The sequence below is a fragment of the Mixophyes fleayi genome, chromosome 2, assembly GCF_038048845.1.
Source record: "Mixophyes fleayi isolate aMixFle1 chromosome 2, aMixFle1.hap1, whole genome shotgun sequence".
NCBI classification, from domain to species: Eukaryota; Metazoa; Chordata; class Amphibia; order Anura; family Limnodynastidae; genus Mixophyes; species Mixophyes fleayi.
In genome coordinates this window covers 1,509,002-1,530,303 of record NC_134403.1, presented here as the reverse complement: position 1 = coordinate 1,530,303, position 21,302 = coordinate 1,509,002, and the positions used below count along the sequence as shown (strand labels likewise).

The 21,302-nt window shown below is 46.1% G+C and overlaps 1 protein-coding gene across 2 annotated transcripts in view; it reads right to left on the bottom strand.

Moving 5' to 3' along the window:
• Positions 1 to 727: 727 nt before the first annotated feature.
• The window catches only part of CHRDL2 (chordin like 2), a 150,561-nt gene continuing 129,986 nt past the window's right edge, over positions 728 to 21,302 (bottom strand). For both annotated transcript variants that reach the window (XM_075198320.1, XM_075198319.1), the window contains 5 exons: positions 17,131 to 17,302; positions 14,510 to 14,704; positions 13,367 to 13,549; positions 12,890 to 12,982; positions 728 to 4,052 (listed from right to left, as the gene is read on the bottom strand). In XM_075198320.1, the coding sequence (XP_075054421.1) occupies positions 3,973 to 4,052; positions 12,890 to 12,982; positions 13,367 to 13,549; positions 14,510 to 14,704; positions 17,131 to 17,302 (723 nt within the window). In that variant the 3' untranslated portion in view covers positions 728 to 3,972. The remainder of the gene's footprint in view (positions 4,053 to 12,889; positions 12,983 to 13,366; positions 13,550 to 14,509; positions 14,705 to 17,130; positions 17,303 to 21,302) is intronic.

Below are 21,302 nucleotides of genomic sequence, written 5' to 3'. Positions count from 1 at the left end.
GCTTAAAAGTCCATTTTCTCAACTCACACCTTGACTATTTTCCTGAAAATTTGGGAGCAGTGAGTGAAGAGCAGGAAAACGTTTCCATCAAGATATAGAAGAAATGGAAAGAAGGTATCAAGGGAAATGGAGAGTTACGATGATGTCTGACTACTGCTGGATGTTGTACAGGGATCTTCCGGAAGCCACCTACAAGAGGAAAAGCTCAAAAAGAAGTTTAGAGTTTAAAAAAAGACGATTTCACAAGCAATCTACTTGAGTGTGGTGTTAATTTTGTCGTGACCTGTGCAAATGAGTTAATATTTTTCATGTAAATAAAATATTTGCGTTAAGAGAAATTTTTTTAAATGATGACCCCCCCGTTTGTTCGAAAACCTGACGTCCCAGGACAAAACAGCTGTCATTTTTGGATTCAGCGCACCAAAAAACGTAAGAATCAGTCAACTAAACCAAAACAGCTGTCCCCCAAAAATTTTTTGCAGACCTGTGTTATAGAAAGGGAACTCTGCCTATCTTTTATAAAGGGTTTGGTTAAAACCACAGAGGAAGAACCACTACCATTTTGTGCACAATTAGTGCCATGTTGGGCGTACACGGATGGTCAATGACGTTAATCATATATACTTCCCCTGCGGTTAATAAGTAAATGACTCCTGAGTGTCTTTTAGAATTGTGAAAACATTTCGGGGATTTATCATGTACAAAAAAGCTCTCAATGAGTTTAAAATAGATTAATAGTTACTTTATTATAAATCCTTTAGACAAACACAACATTCACAAATAAGAAAAAAAATATTTCAGAAAATATTTTAATTAGATCTTTTCAGACAGAAATATATATCAAAATAAATAGATTTGCTTTGTCAAGAGATTGAACATCCGGCACACTGACCAATGCCACCAACATCATTTCCCCCCAGGCTTGCCTGCAAGAACATCCGCCTCTCCCTCAGGAAGTATAATACAGTAGATAATGTGTAGGATACATATACGTCTGAGCTTGATACACTCTTCTGGCGCTCGGTATTCACAACCAATGAATACTGTATATCAGTGAAGAACACACTAGCACAAAAACAAAAATGAAATCCATCGTTTGAATCCACAGACCCCGGCCGGCCGGTCTCCCAACACAACGATTGTAGACGTTTCTGTGGGTGTCACAATTGGACCTTGTTACTCTCCTGGAGATTTTCACTGTAGATTTTCAGAAACTTGCAACAATATAACTGGCTTTGTAATCTTTTGTGTGATATAAAGTGTTGCTTACAGTGGAGGCAGCCATTTTGTTGGTGGAACCAATGATAACAATGCAGCGTGTCAGTAGTGACTGACACAGGGAGCTCCTAGGGAACCGATAGGCCGCCATCTCCTGGCTGTGCTGCACGTAGGTGATGGCTGCACTCTAAAGTGGAACTAAAAACAACAGACACATGTTTTGGAGAGTTAGCGTAGTTTGTATGTCAGGACAGCTTACACAGGAAGTCATGGCTTAGTGACACTGGGGAGGCTGACACACTTCTTATAATGTCCATGTCCTAAATCATTGGCGGGGTGGAGTGAATAAACCACCTTTAGGACAGAGTGCTTCCATTACTAGCTCACCTTGCTCAAGACCATCATGGCAGCCACCAGCCAACACGTCCGCCATGGTAAATCAGGATTGTTATTATATATTATCCACATATCACATATGGAGGAGGGTTTGGAGGTTTAAATTATGCTTTATTTCTTTACTCCCCATTTCTACATTACCACTGAAAGGCCGGAGGCCGCCATTCTGTGGGCTGAACCAATTTTCATGGGAATGCAGCCAATCAGCTGACAATGGATCTGTGACATCACTGAAAGTGCAACCAACTACTGCGTCATACCTCAGCAATGTCACTGGTTCCGTGTGGGTTAATAGGCCACATCCTCATAATTATTGTGTCACAAAATGGCTGCCCCCCTCTGGAGGTCACTTATGGAGAACACAGCTATACACTTTGTGTTCACACGACTGCACCCCGGTCCACACATCAGGGAACAAACAGAAAGTGTCCTTTGATGTATGAAGAGGCGGAAACATCTTTAGTAGAGGAAGTGTGAACATCGCATCATAGTCCACCTCGTACCAGCCCCTGTAAGGGAATAAACTTGTAGGATTTCTACTAAAATACTGCTGGGTTTAACCTTATTTGTGGCTTCAATAAATCATAAGAGTGAGGGGACATCATGCCTCTATTACTTGTGTCACGTTAGTGTGTGTGACCATCGCTCGGAGTGCTCCTAGAAATGACCTTCGCTGAATGAGAAGCACATCTACCATCCCACTCATCACCTGTAATAATGCAGGATATCCTCAGCCTTGGCTGCTGTGCCTAAACAGGGAGATCATGAGGGCATGGCTGGGGTCACCATTTACCAGCTCTGAGCTGAAGACCAAGAGGCTCTTCCTGACTGGGACTAATTAACGAGATTGGGACCTCAACTTTACCACTCCAGTGGTCCCAGTATAATGGACAGATAACACTTTCCTGATCCAATGTAGACTAAATGGGAAAAAGGCCCAAAAAACTTCCCATAAAAAAGACCCGTCCACACACTAGAAAGACCAACTTGAAATGACTATAGTTGGGAGGAGCACGGACTCCCCCTAAACCACCAGCCAATCACAGGTACATTCCCCCTAAACCACCAGCCAATCACAGATATATTACCCCTAAACAACCAGCCAATCACAGGTATAGTCCCCCTAAATCACCAGCCAATCACATGTATACTCCCCCGAAACCACCAGCCAATCACAGGTATATTCCCCCTAAACCACCAGCCAATCAGAGGTATATTCCCCCTAAACCACCAGCCAATCACAGGTATATTCCCCTTAAACCACCAGCCAATCACAGGTATATTCCCCCTAAACCACCAGCCAATCACAGGTATATTCCCCCTAAAACACCAGCCAATCCCAGGTATATTCCCACACTGGCTGCTGACCAACTACTGAATATAAAATGGTGTTGAATGAATATAAGTTTATGAGAATGTGTGAAACTATAGACTGCATCAATATTGTACATGTTTTATGTAGAGGGTCCTACAATGAAGCAATTCCTCTCCTGCGGGTGAATTGATGCCCTTTGTATCTGTGGTGTGGGCATTGGCTGTTGGAACGGTCTGTGAGTGCATCCCTCACCCTTGTCATTTAAAACTCTCCTGAAGAATGAAATATAGAACCTGTTAAAGATGCCATTCGTTATATGTCCTGAACCCAATGAAAGAACAGCCACAGTATAATTATATATGTAAACTAATTTTAAGGTGCCCACTGTGCTGTCCAATGAAAGGAGAAATATGAAGGTTATATCTGGTCAATGTTATGTAGTGAACCATTGGTAGTGTCTTGAGCTAAAGCCTCTTTTCATGGCATCAGTAGAGGTCTATATATTTATACAAACACACAAGGGTGATATTTTCCTGGCTGGTGATGTATAAAGTTCACATGTTGAGTTTTGTTACTGAAACGGACGAGATATTGTCATAGATTTGCGGTGTGTTGGGTTAGCAACGATACCTTTACCTTGTTCACAGATAGCTGTCTGGTTAAGACAGGTTTAAGTTGCTTTAGTTTAGCGCAACAAGGAAACAGATGTATCTGGGAAGTACAGAGTCAGGATTCCATGACTGTCATTGGCTGTGTATTCTGCATGAAGACATTGTATTAAGCATTAAAGTCTCCCAAATCCAGCTCAGCAGGAAATTGATAGAAGCAAAGATTTCCCCCTCTGGAGAGGACACAAACTGCAAGGTGCTACAGGATTATTCTGGTAAGATTGTCCTCTTACACCCAGAGGGTGACCCGGTGTCAGGACAGAAGCCATGTTGTAGCGCTGCCGCCTCTCTCTGGGTTCTCACCACCTTGTGTGTCACATCGGGTAATCTCTTCATGTCGGGACTGTCTGACATTGATGGAAGGTTACGTTCCCACTACAATGCCTCAGTTTGAATCTCAGCGATCTCTGTCATGTTCATATCAGGAGGCTGAGGCCGGAAGATGTTCCACTGACCTGGAGATGGAGAAGAAAGAAAACGTATCTAAGGACACGTTGACGTGGTGCTCTCTGTTTCATATGGAGCACACATGGATCAGACAGAAGAACATTCAATGTACATACAATCCTCACAAGCATTTATTGCTCATATGTCTAATGCGACTTGTGTTCTACTAAGTCAGGCCTGCATCAAACAGGCTCAGCGGTTACCAAAGACCCCTCCTCCATGAAATGTCCTTTATCCCTGGGATGAGCAGTTCACAGAATGGGGGGAGGTATCGAAAACACTGCTCCCCCTTTGAATCAGGCCCAAAGTATTAGTAACTTTGCATTATTATAATAAACTCCATTCAAAGTTTATTGTTTAGTTTTGGTTGGAACCCTTCTTTAATTAAAGTATTAAACAATCCATTCCTTTTCTATGTTTTAATTACAAAACTCTTTCAATTGCATTTCCAGGTTATCTCACTTCCTCTCTGAATAAAAGAAAAACAACAAATCAAGCAACGAGCTCATAGAGGTTATCTCCAATTAATGGTGTTCTCTATAATACAAGGGGCCTGAGTCATTATGAAAAGCAAAGCATAAAAAAGGAGTAACTCTGCACCTGGGCAGAACCATGTTGCACTGGAGGGGGAGGTAAAATGTGGGACACATTTCTAGTTGCGGTACGACATGTCATAGATATATTTTAAATTTCAGTGTAAAAATAAAGCTATTAAGTATTTCTGTGCTACATGGAAAATCAGCCAGTATTTTTATATGGAACAATAATTCTCATAACCTGTATTAAATAACATTGTGAAAGTGGGGCGCAGCATGGGGAAAATGTGGGCTTTATACAGTAAAATAAGGTGTCGCCTAAACTATTGCACAGCGGGTTGTAGTTAGAGAACAAACATTCCCAGTCACACGTCTGCATTTGGCCGACATGAAATGTATTTATTATTATTTAGTTACTATATTCCCATGTGTGATTTACAGTACAGCTAAGACAAACATACTACTTTTTACTCTTTATTTGTCGTACTGTGGTTTGGCATCGCCCGTCCTGCCAGCGCTGGCACAGAACCGGCCGCATCTTTTTTATTATTTGGCTGCTAAACTTTTACAAGTCGTGTCATGAAATTCTCACTCCATGTAGCGAGGGCTCCAGTAAAGAACAGAGTCTGATTTATGGGAGCCAGCAGAGACTGTTCCACACTTAGTCCAGACTTCCTTATACTTCATAAGGGACCAATAAAAGTTAGCGGAGAGGACTGTGGTTGCCCGTCATAAATTAGAGATTTGCAGCGCGAGTGATGTCATTTTAAAATCACAAACATCCCCGTGCTTTGTGCTCGGAGGGAACTGAAGCAAAATTGAAGCGTCCTTTGTCTAAAACGCATCTCAAAACATGGCAGCTCCAACGACTATACAAACAGGGAGAGGGGCAGTCTGCATCACCCCACACCGTGGATTCTCTGATTGGGAATGGCGGCCTGTTCTACACTCGTACAGCAGGAACCTTCTGCCTCCATATAACTACTAAATAAATGACAATAACAAATGGCAGACATTCTAATTCAATTCCCAGTGCTCGTTTCTTGCAGCCTCTTTACAAATCCATTTATCAATAAAATTAGATTGCAAGCTCTATTGGTCATTAAAACTGTGCCTGAATAAAATGTGTGTACAGCACAGTGTACAGTTATATAGTCAAGACAATATAGAATTGAGAGTTATTATTGAATGCATTATAATATTACAATTTGATTTTATGAATGACACAAAACAGAAAAGACAGCGTTTAGCATCCAAAGCTTCCTTAGCCGTAAGCTACAATCACGACCAATCTTTAAAACCTTTGCAGCGATTGGATCTTCCTCATATATCTAATCCAGGCTAAGAGTGATTAAAGCTGGGTCATCCTCTGGAAAAGCCCCGATCCCTGCCAGGTGTCCTCTAAGCGCAGCCTCCACCCTCGTACTGCTCCCCCTCTCAGGAAACACAGCTTCCAGGCCAGAAGCTCACAAGGGAACATGCAAAGCTTTCAGCACCAACAGGCTTTTTTGTGGATGTGTCACCTGATTGGACATGAGCCACAACCAATCAAATCAGGTACTGCATTCTCACCCCCTCCCCCCCACCTCCCACAAACACACACACACGCACACACACACACACAGCACAGCACACTGGAGAACTACTGTAGTTGTTCCCCAATCCTTCAGCACTTGTTGTCTTCGGTGACCATGGGAACCTGTCCTGAATACAAGGTAAGAGTAGGGGCCCCATTTACAACTCTCATTTTGTCATCTCTGCCCAAAAATCATTATAATATACCTGCTGTGGGAGTGGAATACCAGCAGCCGCACCTATCTGTGCACTTACTGTGCTGCCTAAACCATAACTAAGATGTCCACAAAGGGGGGTTTCTCAGATTTAAAGGAACTAAACTCATTTACAGCAGATGACAGGTTAAATTATGACAAACATCTTCAACCCAAATCAATTCAAACGTGTTACTTACGTAAGGAGCTAAATATTTATTTATCTATGAAAGGGCACTGGGAACATAGCGGAGAGAAGACGAGGGAACATAAACTAATAAAAGTGGTGGAAGTCTCCACACTTGGGAGGTCTCGCCTCACCACAGGGTGATAAACATTCCAGGTTAAATTGCTCACAGTAGAGAGCGGCATCATAACAAAGGATCGGGGGCTACTGACATTTTCCCAAGCATCTAACTCCACCATAGAATTCAGGTCCTTTAGCAGAGATTAAAATACTCTGCAGACCCCCAGCAAAACACGGAATGGCCCCCTGAATCCTCCATCTCCACCGCTTGAATCTCATTCAAGCGGTCCTGTCCTATGTCCATAAGTAGGAACATTCATCCCCCAAAGAACAACCCGAATTTGCACAGCTCCTCCCAAAACACATCATGAATTCAGGATGGGCAACATGCCAGGCAAAGACACTCAGGTCAATCTGGAAGAAAATGTCTCAATGGAATTCTTGTCTTTCCACTTTGTTGTATCAAATGTGTTCAAAGCAGACTAGACAGAACGGACAACAAGCGACGCAATGGTTGGCAAATTTGGCCCAAGATTTAGAACCAAATTTCTTAGGCCAAGAGTAGGTTTCAGACAACATGGGTCCCAAGCCAGAGAGCAAGGATGGGGCCCCGTATTGTTAGAACTTCACATTAAAACCTACAACACCCACATGCACTAAAAAAACAGGGACATATTAAGGGAAAAGTATTTTAGTTACTAATCATTAAAACCAGTGACTAGTCCAGCAAGTGAGACAGTTGGCAACTATGAGAACCAATGAATAGTAAAAGTGTTTAGGTTGGTGCGGGACTAGAATTTAACTGTTTCAGGACAGTGAAAGCTGAATCTCGTTCTCCTGCATACACCCACTGGGCACAAGACATGCCTGGCTGACAGGGCTTAAACACAGCGGGTTCTAAAATGCGTATTTGGAACATTATACCACAAACTTTCCTTTTTAGAAAGTTTGACATATAACACTAGATATTACCCAGTAAAAATCAAGACTGTAACAACAAGTGCCAAATGTCCAGTTACACGCACTGTCTCCATATGCCGCTACTGAAGTCGATCAGAGACTCTAAATGGTGAAGAAAACTAAAAACTAAACCATATTTAGAGGGTTCGGTCTACAATACACGGCATACCCCACTGTGATCACTAATATACACGGCATACCCCACTGTGATCACTAGTGTGCACGGAGGAGCCCCACTCCGATCACTAGTATACACGACAGAGCCCCACTCCGATCACTAGTATACACGACAGAGCCCCACTCCGATCACTAGTATACACAGCAGAGCCCCACTCGATCACTAGTATACACAGCAGAGCCCCACTCCGATCACTAGTGTACACAGAAGTCCACTTCGATCACTAGTATACACAGAAGCCCACTCCGATCACTAGTATACACGACAGAGCCCCACTCCGATCACTAGTATACACGACAGAGCCCCACTCCGATCACTAGTATACACAGCAGAGCCCCACTCCGATCACTAGTGTACACAGAAGTCCACTCCGATCACTAGTGTACACAGAAGCCCACTCCGATCACTAGTGTACACGGCAGAAGCCCACTTCAATCACTAGTATACACGACAGAGCCCCACTCCGATCACTAGTATACACGACAGAGACCCACTCCGATCACTAGTATACACAGCAGAGCCCCACTCCGATCACTAGTATACACAGCAGAGCCCCACTCCGATCACTAGTATACACAGAAGCCCACTCCGATCACTAGTGTACACGGCAGAAGCCCACTTCCATCACTAGTATACACGGCAGAGCCCCACTCCGATCACTAGTGTACACAGAAGCCCACTCTGATCACTAGTGTACACAACAGACCCCCACTCTGATCACTAGTATACACAGCAGAGCCCCACTCCGATCACTAGTATACACGACAGAGCCCCACTCCGATCACTAGTATACACAGCAGAGCCCCACTCCGATCACTAGTATACACAGCAGAGCCCCACTCCGATCACTAGTATACACGACAGAGCCCCACTCCGATCACTAGTATACACAGCAGAGCCCCACTCCGATCACTAGTATACACAGCAGAGCCCCACTCCAATCACTAGTGTACACAGAAGTCCACTTCGATCAATAGTATACACAGAAGCCCACTCCGATCACTAGTATACATGACAGAGCCCCACTCCGATCACTAGTATACACGACAGAGCCCCACTCCGATCACTAGTATACACAGCAGAGCCCCACTCCGATCACTAGTGTACACAGAAGTCCACTCCGATCACTAGTGTACACAGAAGCCCACTCCGATCACTAGTGTACACGGCAGAAGCCCACTTCGATCACTAGTTTACACGACAGAGCCCCACTCCGATCACTAGTATACACGACAGAGCCCCACTCCGATCACTAGTATACACAGCAGAGCCCCACTCCGATCACTAGTATACACAGCAGAGCCCCACTCCGATCACTAGTATACACAGAAGCCCACTCCGATCACTAGTGTACACAACAGAGCCCCACTCCGATCACTAGTATACACGGCAGAGCCCCACTCCGATCACTAGTGTACACAGAAGTCCACTCCGATCACTAGTGTACACAACAGACCCCCACTCCAATCACTAGTACACAGAGCAGAGCCCCACTCCGATCACTAGTGTACACAGAAGTCCACTCCGATCACTAGTATACACAGAAGCCCACTTCGGTCACTAGTGTACACAACAGAGCCCCACTCCGATCACTAGTATACACGGCAGAGCCCCACTCCGATCACTAGTGTATACGACAGAGCCCCACTCCGTTCACTAGTGTACACGACAGAGCCCCACTCCGATCACTAGTGTACACAGAAGTCCACTCCGATCACTAGTGTACACAGAAGTCCACTCCGATCACTAGTGTACACAACAGACCCCCACTCCGATCACTAGTACACACAGCAGAGCCCCACTCCGATCACTAGTATACACAGAAGCCCACTCCGATCACTAGTGTACACGGCAGAAGCCCACTTCCATCACTAGTATACACGGCAGAGCCCCACTCCAATCACTAGTGTACACAGAAGCCCACTCTGATCACTAGTGTACACAACAGACCCCCACTCCGATCACTAGTATACACAGCAGAGCCCCACTCCGATCACTAGTGTACACAGAAGTCCACTCCGATCACTAGTATACACAGAAGCCCACTCCGATCACTAGTGTACACAGCAGAAGCCCACTTCGATCACTAGTATACAGGGCAGAGCCCCACTCCGATCACTAGTGTACACAGAAGCCCACTCTGATCACTAGTGTACACAACAGAAACCCACTCTGATCAATAGTGTACACAGCAGAGCCCCACTCCAATCACTAGTGTACACAGAAGTCCACTCCGATCACAAATATACATGAAAGAGCCCCACTCCGATAACTAGTGTACACAGAAGTCCACTCCGATCACTAGTATACACAGAAGCCCACTTCGGTCACTAGTGTACACAACAGAGCCCCACTCCGATTACTAGTATACACGGCAGAGCCCCACTCCGATCACTAGTGTACACGACAGAGCCCCACTCCGATCACTAGTGTACACGACAGAGCCCCACTCCGATCACTAGTGTACACAGAAGTCCACTCCGATCACTAGTATACACAGAAGCCCACTTTGGTCACTAGTGTACACAACAGAGCCCCACTCCGATCACTAGTATACATGGCAGAGCCCCACTCCGATCACTAGTATACACAGCAGAGTCTCACTCCGATCACTAGTATACCCAGCAGAGCCCCACTCCGATCACTAGTATACCCAGCAGAGCCCCACTCCGATCACTAGTGTACACGACAGAGCCCCACTCCGATCACTAGTGTACACAGAAGTCCACTCCGATCACTAGTGTACACAGACGTCCACTCCGATCACTAGTGTACACAACAGACCCCCACTCCGATCACTAGTACACACAGCAGAGCCCCACTCCGATCACTAGTGTACACAGAAGTCCACTCTGATCACTAGTGTACACAACAGACCCCCACTCCGATCACTAATACACACAGCAGAGCCCCACTCCGATCACTAGTGTACACAGAAGCCCACTCCGATCACTAGTATACACGGCAGAGCCCCACTCCAATCACTAGTGTAAATGGCGGAGCCCCACTCCGATCATTACTATACACGGCAGAGCCCCACTCCAATCACTATTGTAAATGGCGGAGCCCCACTCTGATCACTAGTGTACACAACAGACCCCCACTCCGATCACTAGTATACACAGCAGAGCCCCACTCCGATCACTAGTGTACACAGAAGTCCACTCCGATCACTAGTATACACAGAAGCCCACTCCGATCACTAGTGTACACGGCAGAAGCCCACTTCGATCACTAGTATACACAGCAGAGCCCCACTCCAATCACTAGTGTACACAGAAGTCCACTCCGATCACAAATATACACGACAGAGCCCCACTCCGATCACTAGTGTACATGACAGAGCCCCACTCCGATCACTAGTGTACACAACAGAGCCCCACTCCGATCACTAGTATACACGGCAGAGCCCCACTCCGATCACTGGTGTACACGACAGAGCCCCACTCCGATCACTAGTGTACACGACAGAGCCCCACTCCGATCACTAGTGTACACGACAGAGCCCCACTCCGATCACTAGTGTACACAGAAGTCCACTCCGATCACTAGTATACACAGAAGCCCACTTCAGTCACTAGTGTACACAACAGAGCCCCACTCCGATCACTAGTATACACGGCAGAGCCCCACTCCGATCACTAGTATACACGGCAGAGCCCCACTCCGATCACTAGTATACACAGCAGAGCCCCACTCCGATCACTAGTATACCCAGCAGAGCCCCACTCCGATCACTAGTGTACACAGAAGTCCACTCCGATCACTAGTGTACACAGCAGACCCCCACTCCGATCACTAGTACACACAGCAGAGCCCCACTCCGATCACTAGTGTACACAGAAGCCCACTCCGATCACTAGTATACACGGCAGAGCCCCACTCCAATCACTAGTGTAAATGGCGGAGCCCCACTTCGATCACTACTATACACGGCAGAGCCCCACTCCAATCAGTATTGTAAATGGCGGAGCCCCACTCCAATCACTATTGTAAATGGCGGAGCCCCACTCCAATCACTATTGTAAATGGCGGAGCCCCACTCCGATCACTATTGTACATGACAGAGCCCCACTCTGATCACTAGTGTACACGCCAGATCCCCATACTGATCATTAGTGTACACGCCAGATCCCCATACTGATCACTAGTGTACACGCCGGATCCTCATACTGATCACTAGTGTACACGCCAGATCCCCATACTGATCACTAGTGTACACGCCAGATCCCCATACTGATCACTAGTGTACACGCCAGATCCCCATACTGATCACTAGTGTACACGCCAGATCCTCATACTGATCACTAGTGTACACGCCAGATTCTCATACTGATCACTAGTGTACACGGTACAAACTCTTCCTTGCATATAACATAGAGAGCTGTGCCCCCTTCTATTACTTACTGTACTGGGCAATATACAAGAAGTCCAGTTACTATTAAAGAGCTGGGTACAAATCAGATGAGAGCAGGGGAGCTCCTAAGAGGGTTAATTCTTTGAACAAATGCCCTCCCTGAGGACCAGTCCCTGCTCTGCACTGTTCCCATGTATACACAATAATTCATATTTTAAGGAATTCCTTGCGTGAATAGGTGGGGTGATTATTAATTCAGCAAATTTAATAAATCTCCGTTCCCTGAGAGATATAAGTTTCATTAGTGATCATTGTAAGTCTCAATTACAAACCACAAAAACATCTGCCAAGTGCATTTCTAAGGGCAAATCCAACATAAATGTAAATTTCAACTTAGGCTATGTCTTCAATGAATCATGAGAGTGACGGGCCCCACGTGGCCCATCTGTGTGTGTCCCATTATAGGGCAATGCCTGATGTCTGGGACCTCCAAGGTCGTGACAAATTCTTGTCTCAATGTGCGGTAGGTAATGCCCCTAAATGTGCCCATGCCACCCTGGTTATCTTAGTTACATAATATCATCAAAAACATTCTAGGCGCATATTACATACTCCACAAGGAATGCACCCGATCTGCCCAACTGCTCCCAGATTTCGCCATCCTGGCACACAATGAAACGGACATTGTGTAAAAGTGGATTATGGATCACAAAACAGTATTTGCTCTGTAGGATTGCACTTTTCACATTCGGAAATGAGCTTTACCCTGAAGCCCCTAATATATGGACTCTATGTTACCTTCGCTCGTTCTGGTGACCAGCCGGAAATGGTCTGACTCTTGCTTGAAGTCCTGTTTTGCCACCTTCTTAATCTGGATTAAATGAAATATCCCTGTAGGTAAAACCAGAAAGAAGATGGTTAGTGTTTTATAGGGTATTAATAATTACACACTCAGAGGAGGCCACAAAACGATTTAATGAATTGTAGTAAATAGCGGCCAGCAAAATATTTTACAGACAGAAACACAGCAAATGACTGAAGATGGATGAAGCTTGTTGATTGCTTTCTGCAGGATGAGCAACTGAACATTCAGATTATTATTATCATTTATCTACAACATTCTAGGGAATCTGATTGGTTGCTATAACAACACTTCCACTTTTACTTTTTAGAAGGTTTGATGAATCTACCCCTCAGGGGTTTAATAGTAAAGAGAGCGCTAAGTCTGGGATACAATAACCCTTCCCGGGATAACTTGGAAGGACGTAGACTCACCTTTTACCATTTTCCAGACATAAATCTCCACGTCCTCTGATGCTTCTTTCTCGATGGCGATTTTTCGGAAGTTTTCCTTGTGGCTCCCTGTGCTTGGTGACATATACATGTAAACCAGGATCTTGTTAGGGTTTCTAACACATCTGGTGGTGATGACCTCGATGGTGGGCTTCACTTTGTCATCTGAGAACACATTGATAGATTTCAATATTTAATTAACACAATCATTTACAAACTGAAAATATGTGAGTGTATGATAGTTTTATTCACACGATTACACAGTATAACCCATTGCGCTGAAGGGATCCCCAACATTCTGTTTTTTGGAACTGCCCACCATAAAAGGATCTGTGCGACTATTGAGGGAATTACGTGTCTATCCTGAAGTGGGGTGAGCTGTCTATCTAGGGAATTAGGGAATTTAGACTGTAAGCTCCAATGGGGCAGGGACTGATGTGAGCGAGTTCTCTGTACAGAGCTGCGGAATTAGTGGCGCTATATAAATAGCTGATGAGGAGGATTCAACACCTCAAGTCATTCAACATTCCGCAGCACTGTACAGAGAACTCACATCAGTCCCTGCCCCATAGGAGCTTACAGTCTAAATTCCCTAATATACATAGACACACACTTACAGACTGAGAGAGAGAGAGAGAGAGAGACTAGGGTCAATTTTGATGGCAGCCAATTAACCTACCAGTATGTTTTTGGAGTGTGGGAGGAAACCGGAGCACCCGGAGGAAACCACTACTATGAGTATCTCTATGTTAGGGGTATGTATATGCCGGGGTTATCCATATGCTAGGGGTGTCTATATGCCAGATAGTTTATATAATACACCCTGTGCAGGGATCTGTGTCACATTTGTGTCTGTTGGCATCTCTGGACATACTTACCTGCCATGCCCACAATGCCATCTTGCCTTTCACTGTGCCGCACCCCAATGCTATTATATTGTGAGGACATCACACATAAATAAGACTGATCAGGGGACTTTAGGAGAATATATTTAATTATGAGACAAAGACAATAATTGAATGGTAATACCACTATGGTAAGGCTACAAAACCTAAATATTATACAATCATTTAACCTTCTTTACATGAATTCTATATATCACCTACAGACAGAACCCGTCCTCACCCTGGCAGACCTTACAGCATTTCCCTTCCACCTTCTCTGGATAATCACAGGGATATTCCTCAGGGCAGGTCACCCGCTGACAGTCCTGGTTACCATCTTTACACGTGCACAGGATACACGGGATAGCTCCAAAGGTTCGGAAAACCGGATGCCAGACCTCTCCATGGGAATACGTCTTCCCATTATAGACACAGGCTGGAGGGAGAGAAGCGATAAAATATCAGATAAACGGCGCATGGAACTGAAGTGCATTCTGCTCATGGAAAGTTAGTGACACTGCGCACAACGTGTGCAGGTACCTTGAGCTGAGACTACCTGACATTTGTGGCCTCTTGGAGAGGAGGATCAGGAGAAGTGCAGTACAGTAAGCGTGTACAGACACACGTTAAGGACGCCCCTTAGATATGTGTCTTATTTTGGATTATATGTATGTTTGAAATATGGTCCATGTGCGAATTCTGCGCTTACAGAAAGCGGCGCAGTTATCAAGTTGCTGATGTTGCTGGATGGTGGATGAGGGATGGTGGATGGGGGATGGGAGATGAGGGATGGTGGATGGGGGGTGAGTGATGGGGGATGGTGGATGGGGGATGAGGGATGAGGGATGGTGGATGGTGGATGGGGGATGGTGGATGGGGGGTGAGGGATGGTGGATGGTGGATGGAGGATGAGGGATGGTGGATGGGGGATGAGGGATGGGTGATGGTGGATGGTGGATGGTGGATGGAGGATGAGGGATGGTGGATGGGGGATGAGGGATGGGGGGTGAGGGATGGTGGATGGTGGATGGTGGATGGTGGATGGAGAATGAGGGATGGTGGATGGTGGATGGGGGATGAGGGATGGGGGGTGAGGGATGGTGGATGGTGGATGGAGGATGAGGGATGGTGGATGGGGGATGAGGGATGGGGGATGATGGGTGAGGGATGGGGGATGGTGGATGGAGGATGAGGGATGGTGGATGGTGGATGGGGGATGGGGGATGGTGGATGGGGGATGGTGGATGGTGGATGGTGGATGGAGGATGAGGGATGGTGGATGGGGGATGAGGGATGGGTGATGGTGGATGGGGGGTGAGTGATGGGGGATGGTGGATGGGGGATGAGGGATGAGGGATGGTGGATGGTGGATGGGGGGTGAGGGATGGTGGATGGTGGATGGAGGATGAGGGATGGTGGATGGGGGATGGTGGATGGGGGGTGAGGGATGGTGGATGGTGGATGGAGGATAAGGGAGGGGGGATGGGGGATGATGGGTGAGGGATGGGGGATGGTGGATGGAGGATGAGGCATGGTGGATGGGGGATGAGGGATGGGTGATGGTGGATGGGGGGTGAGTGATGGGGGATGGTGGATGGGGGATGAGGGATGAGGGATGGTGGATGGTGGATGGTGGATGGGGGGTGAGGGATGGTGGATGGTGGATGGAGGATGAGGGATGGTGGATGGGGGATGGTGGATGGGGGGTGAGGGATGGTGGATGGTGGATGGAGGATGAGGGATGGGGGATGGGGGATGATGGGTGAGGGATGGGGGATGGTGGATGGAGGATGAGGGATGGTGGATGGTGGATGGGGGATGGGGGATGGTGGATGGGGGATGGGGGATGGTGGATGGTGGATGGAGGATGAGGGATGGTGGATGGTGGATGGGGGATGGGGGATGGTGGATGGGGGATGGGGGATGGTGGATGGTGAATGGAGGATGAGGGATGGTGGATGGGGGATGAGGGATGGGTGATGGTGGATGGTGTTGCACATAAAGCTTTATACAGATGATTAGAGTGTAGGTCAGTGAATGTTGGTTATTGGGACACACAAGGGCTTACAAACAATGTGTTAGAACAGCCCAAGCTAATCACGGCTATAAAAATCAGTTCTTTCACGAGATAGATTATCCACGTAATCTGGTTCACCAGTCAATAGAATAAACGCTGATCTACCAGTAACATCAAATACAAGGATGTGGGAATAAGAATATTCTTCTGTGGCTCCAACTAAGATGTTTTATTGCCATCTACCCCATAATAAGGGTCTTAAGCATCTCAGGAGGAGGCGCCGCTCGCCCCATCTCAAGAGGAAGCGCCGCTCGCCCCATCTCAGGAGTAGGTGCCACTCGCCCCATCTTAGGAGATGGTGCAGGTCACCCCCCCTCAAAAGGAGGCACCACACGCACCACCTGAGGAGGAGTCACAGCTCGTCCCATATTAGAAGGAGGCACCGCTCGCCCCACCTCAGGATGAAGCGTCGCTCACCCCATCTCAGGAGGAGGCGGCGCTCACCCCATCTCAGGAGGAGGCGGCGCTCACCCCATCTCAGGAGGAGGCGCGCTCGCCCCACCTCAGGAGGAAGTGCAGCTCGCCCCACCTCAGGAGGAAGTGCAGCTCGCCCCACCTCAGGAGGAAGTGCAGCTCGCCCCACCTCAGGAGGAAGCGTCGCTCACCCCATCTCAGGAGGAGGCGGCGCTCACCCCATCTCAGGAGGAGGCGCGCTCGCCCCACCTCAGGAGGAAGTGCAGCTCGCCCCACCTCAGGAGGAGGCACCACGTGAGGAGGATTATATGAACCATTCTTTCACTCATGCATCAGAATATATCTATATTATTGATTATTTTGAAGCTCACCCTTCTTGTGCTTTTCTTTCATGAGAATCTTCACAGTTGTCCCCCCTCCACCTCCCTTCTGCTTAAAGCTGCGAGGGTTGAATCCCAGGGATGAGCTGATGATGGTGGATTCCGTTGCGCCCAGCGTTTTCTTATTCAGCAGCTCGCTCAGACATTGGTCTTGTGAGTGTCTCTACGATAAGAAAAATAAACTCCTTTACGGTGTGTAAATAAACCCCAGACCAGCCCCCACCATGAGGATTGTAGTGTAAACCGTGATCAGATAGTAATCGCTAACTGACGCAAATCAATTCACATCACGGTCCCTGACTTTAACGTATTTAGAAATTTCCAGAAAATGTGTCTCTGGCTCCTATGAAAGGTTTATCCTTGTCGGTATCTATCACGTAAAGTCACAGATGGTCTAGAAGAGAGCTGATGCCATTTGTATCTATTCCGGTGTATATATATATATAAAATGGGTAAGAATTTAGTCACATTACAAGGTTGAAGTATTGAATCCAGGTATTTTATTAAACAGTTCCGTCTACATGTGTAAAGGAATGTCTAGTAAAACCCTCCAAAATCTATAAATTGGTTTCTACACCTGTAAGGTCCAAGTACTGAGATATCAGCTCATTCTGTTCATAAGATATATATTGTTAGCACGGCTGTTGTTGCCTGTTGTACACATAGTATAGGCGACCCAGTTTGTGGACTGAACCAATATTCATGAGAGTGCAGCCTATCCAGTCACTAGGAACCAGTGACATCACTGAGAGTGCAGCCTATCCAGTCACAAGGAACCAGTGACATCACTGAGAGTGCAGCCTATCCAGTCACTAGGAACCAGTGACATCACTGAGAGTGCAGCCTATCCAGTCACTAGGAACCAGGACATCACTGAGAGTGCAGCCTATCCAGTCACTAGGAGCCAGTGACATCACTGAGAGTGCAGCCTATCCAGTCACTAGGAACCAGTGACATCACTGAGAGTGCAGCCTATCCAGTCACTAGGAGCCAGTGACATCACTGAGAGTGCAGCCTATCCAGTCACTAGGAACCAGTGTCATCACTGAGAGTGCAGCCTATCCAGTCACTAGGAGCCAGTGACATCACTGAGAGTGCAGCCTATCCAGTCACTAGGAACCAGTGAGATATGAGGCACATGCTTGTGACTGTTGGTCCAGACCACAGAATGGCTGCCATATTTCCAGAGTCCGACATTGTGACATAATGCTAAAAATGTAATACAATTAGTAATGTTTACATTTTTAGATGCAGTATCTTGTAATTCATAATAAATAAATATATATATATATATGTGATCTTTGATGCTGAAACTCATAATTCAGAGTTCAGATAACCAGAAAAGAATGAATCGTTGCTGCTGATAACTTTTGGTCCTGGGCTCACTCTCCTTAAGATATAAGTTTATTTACTTATTTGCTAATTATCAAGTGAAGGTTCCATGGCATAGGCCTGATTCAGAGTGTAAAGCAATCAGAAACGTATGTAGGTCACATTCAGGGATGAAGATGTGTCTGACAACAGGATCACCCTCAGACACTTACGTCCAGCTTGTGAGCCGCTACAAAAACCTTTTATTTTATGTTACGAACGCAACTGTAATGAAGCATCAGTTAAACTTGAATAACCTAATATAGGAGGAACGACTTTCAAACATGCGTAGAAAAAAATTATATTTTTATCTTTGCTGCAACATGCTCTGCAAATCCTAATCTATAGCTGAGCGCCTACTAAAGTCTCAATAAACATCTGTGAATCATTCACAAATCGTCCGAAACTCATACCTGCCCCTGACCACACGCAGATAAAAGCACTTTTTCAGCTGTATCTATGACTAAGTCGCAGTCTGAATCCGTTTGCAATAATCAAACACGCTGTGGCTGGATCACTTATAAATATCTTATTTGTGGCTGGATCACTTATAAATAACTTATTGTAGATATTTATTTTAATTAGGAGTGCAGTGCACCTCTGTATATCATTGCAAATGTACTTATCCTTTTATATTGGTATGTTTTTTGTATGGAAATGTATGGACTTATGTCATTATGTCATGTTTGGGTTTTAGAACTGTCTGGTGACAGGTAATCTCATGTTAATTAATTTTCATCGCTCAGTGACCAAAACGTCTGTTGAGCCTGAAAGACCGGAGGAGGTAATTATACTTGCTGGTAGACTCCTAATGCCAGTGATCTCAGATGAATGTGAATTTTGCAAGTTAAACTGTGTTCAAAGCAAGTTGATAGAAATTGTATCCTAATGGTAAACATTCAATAGAAAACCTCAGATATAGGGCCACCACAGTAAACTCAAATAGTCCAAACAGAGTTGTGATTGCGGACCGCACCTGTGCCTCCCTGGTAAGGGATATCTGCCAGTACCCCTTACTAAGGGGTAGCGTGGACACATAGCGAGCCGCCCCCAGCCTGTCTAAAAGCTCATCTACCCGGGGCATGAGATACGCGTCTGTCACCCTCACTTCATTCAGGGTCCTATAATCCATGCAGAAGCGTGTACTCCGGTCTTTCTTGGGCACTAACACCACACTGGCCGCCCAGGGACTATTGGATGGTATAATGACCCCCAGTGCCAGCATTTCATCGACCTCTTTTGATCATGTCAAGCACCTTGGGACTCACTCGATACTTGGGTTGCCAAATAGGCCGAGCCTCCCCGGTGTGGACAAGATGGGCCACTACATGAGTGCACTGAGGCCTGCTGGTGAACTGAGGCTGCTCTACCTCCAATACTCCCTTCATCTGTTGAGTCTGGGCTCCTGTTAACTGCTGGCCTATGGGCACCACCTCCACCCCTAGGTCCTTTCTGGTTGCTGCGATAATGTCTCGGGGTCGTCCATAGATGGGCAGCAGATTGCCACGGCCCCTATTTCCCTGGTGACGTACTCCTTTATCCTATTAATGTGATAGGTTCCCACCCGCGTCCCAGTTCAATCTAGTGCAATAACGTAATCTACCCAACCCTGTCTGTCCACTATGGTATAGGGCCCTGCCCAGGTCACCTGTAACTTGTGCTTTCTGGCCGGTACTAGCACCATCAATTTCTGTCCAACTTCTAACTCCCTTTCTCGAGCCCCCTGACTGTAATAATGGATAAGTCGTTCCTGCGCCCCCAAAGTATGGTCCTGAGTGAGCTGCATCAACCTCTGCAGTCTATCCCTCATTTGTACCACATATTCCAAGACTGCTTGAAATAATAGCTGCTGCAATAGCTTCTCCCAGTCTCCCCCCTCTGACTCGGCATATGCCCGCAGCAATTGCTTAAGGGTCCCATTAAATCTCTCGCAAAGACTGTTAGTCTGAGGGTGGTAGGGGGTTGTGCGTAAGGGATAGACCCCAAATATTTCCCATACTGTCTGTAGCAAGTCATCATCATCATCATCATCATCAACATTTATTTATATAGTGCCAGCAAATTCCGTAGCGCTTTACAATTCGGAACAAACATTAATAAGACAATACTGGGTAATACAGACAGAGAGGTAAGGGAACCCTGCTCGCAAGCTTACAATCTATAGGACAATGGTAGTTTGAAACACAAGGGCATGTGCTACATCATATTGCACAATGGACCAGCTAGAATGCAAAGGTAAAAGTATTAAGTGGGCTGTGTGATCAGTCACACAGGAATATTGGTCAGAGGGTTGTTGTCTTGCGTTAGCTGTGTAGAGGATGGTAATAGGGTAATCTAGGGAGATTAAGATGGTGGTTGAGGAATATCATAACCTTGCCTGAAGAGGTGGGTTTTCAGTGAACGCTTGAAGGTTTGAAGACTAGAGGAAAGTCTTACTGTGTGAGGGAGGGAATTCCACAAAGTGGGTGCAGCCCGGAAAAAATCCTGTAACCGAGAATGGGAGGATGTGATGAGAGTGGAAGAGAGATGTAGATCTTGTGCAGAACAGAGGTGCCGAGTTGGAAGATATTTTGAAACAAGTGAGGAAATGGATGTCGGTGCAATTTTGTTGATGGCCTTATATGTTAGTAGAAGAATTTTATATTGGATTCGTTGAAATACAGGCAGCCAATGTAGAGACTGACAGAGTGTCTCAGCAGAGGAATAACGGTTTGCAAGGAAAATCAATCTAGCTGCTGCATGCAAAATAGATTGTAGGGGTTCAAGCCTGACTTTGGGAAGACCAGTAAGGA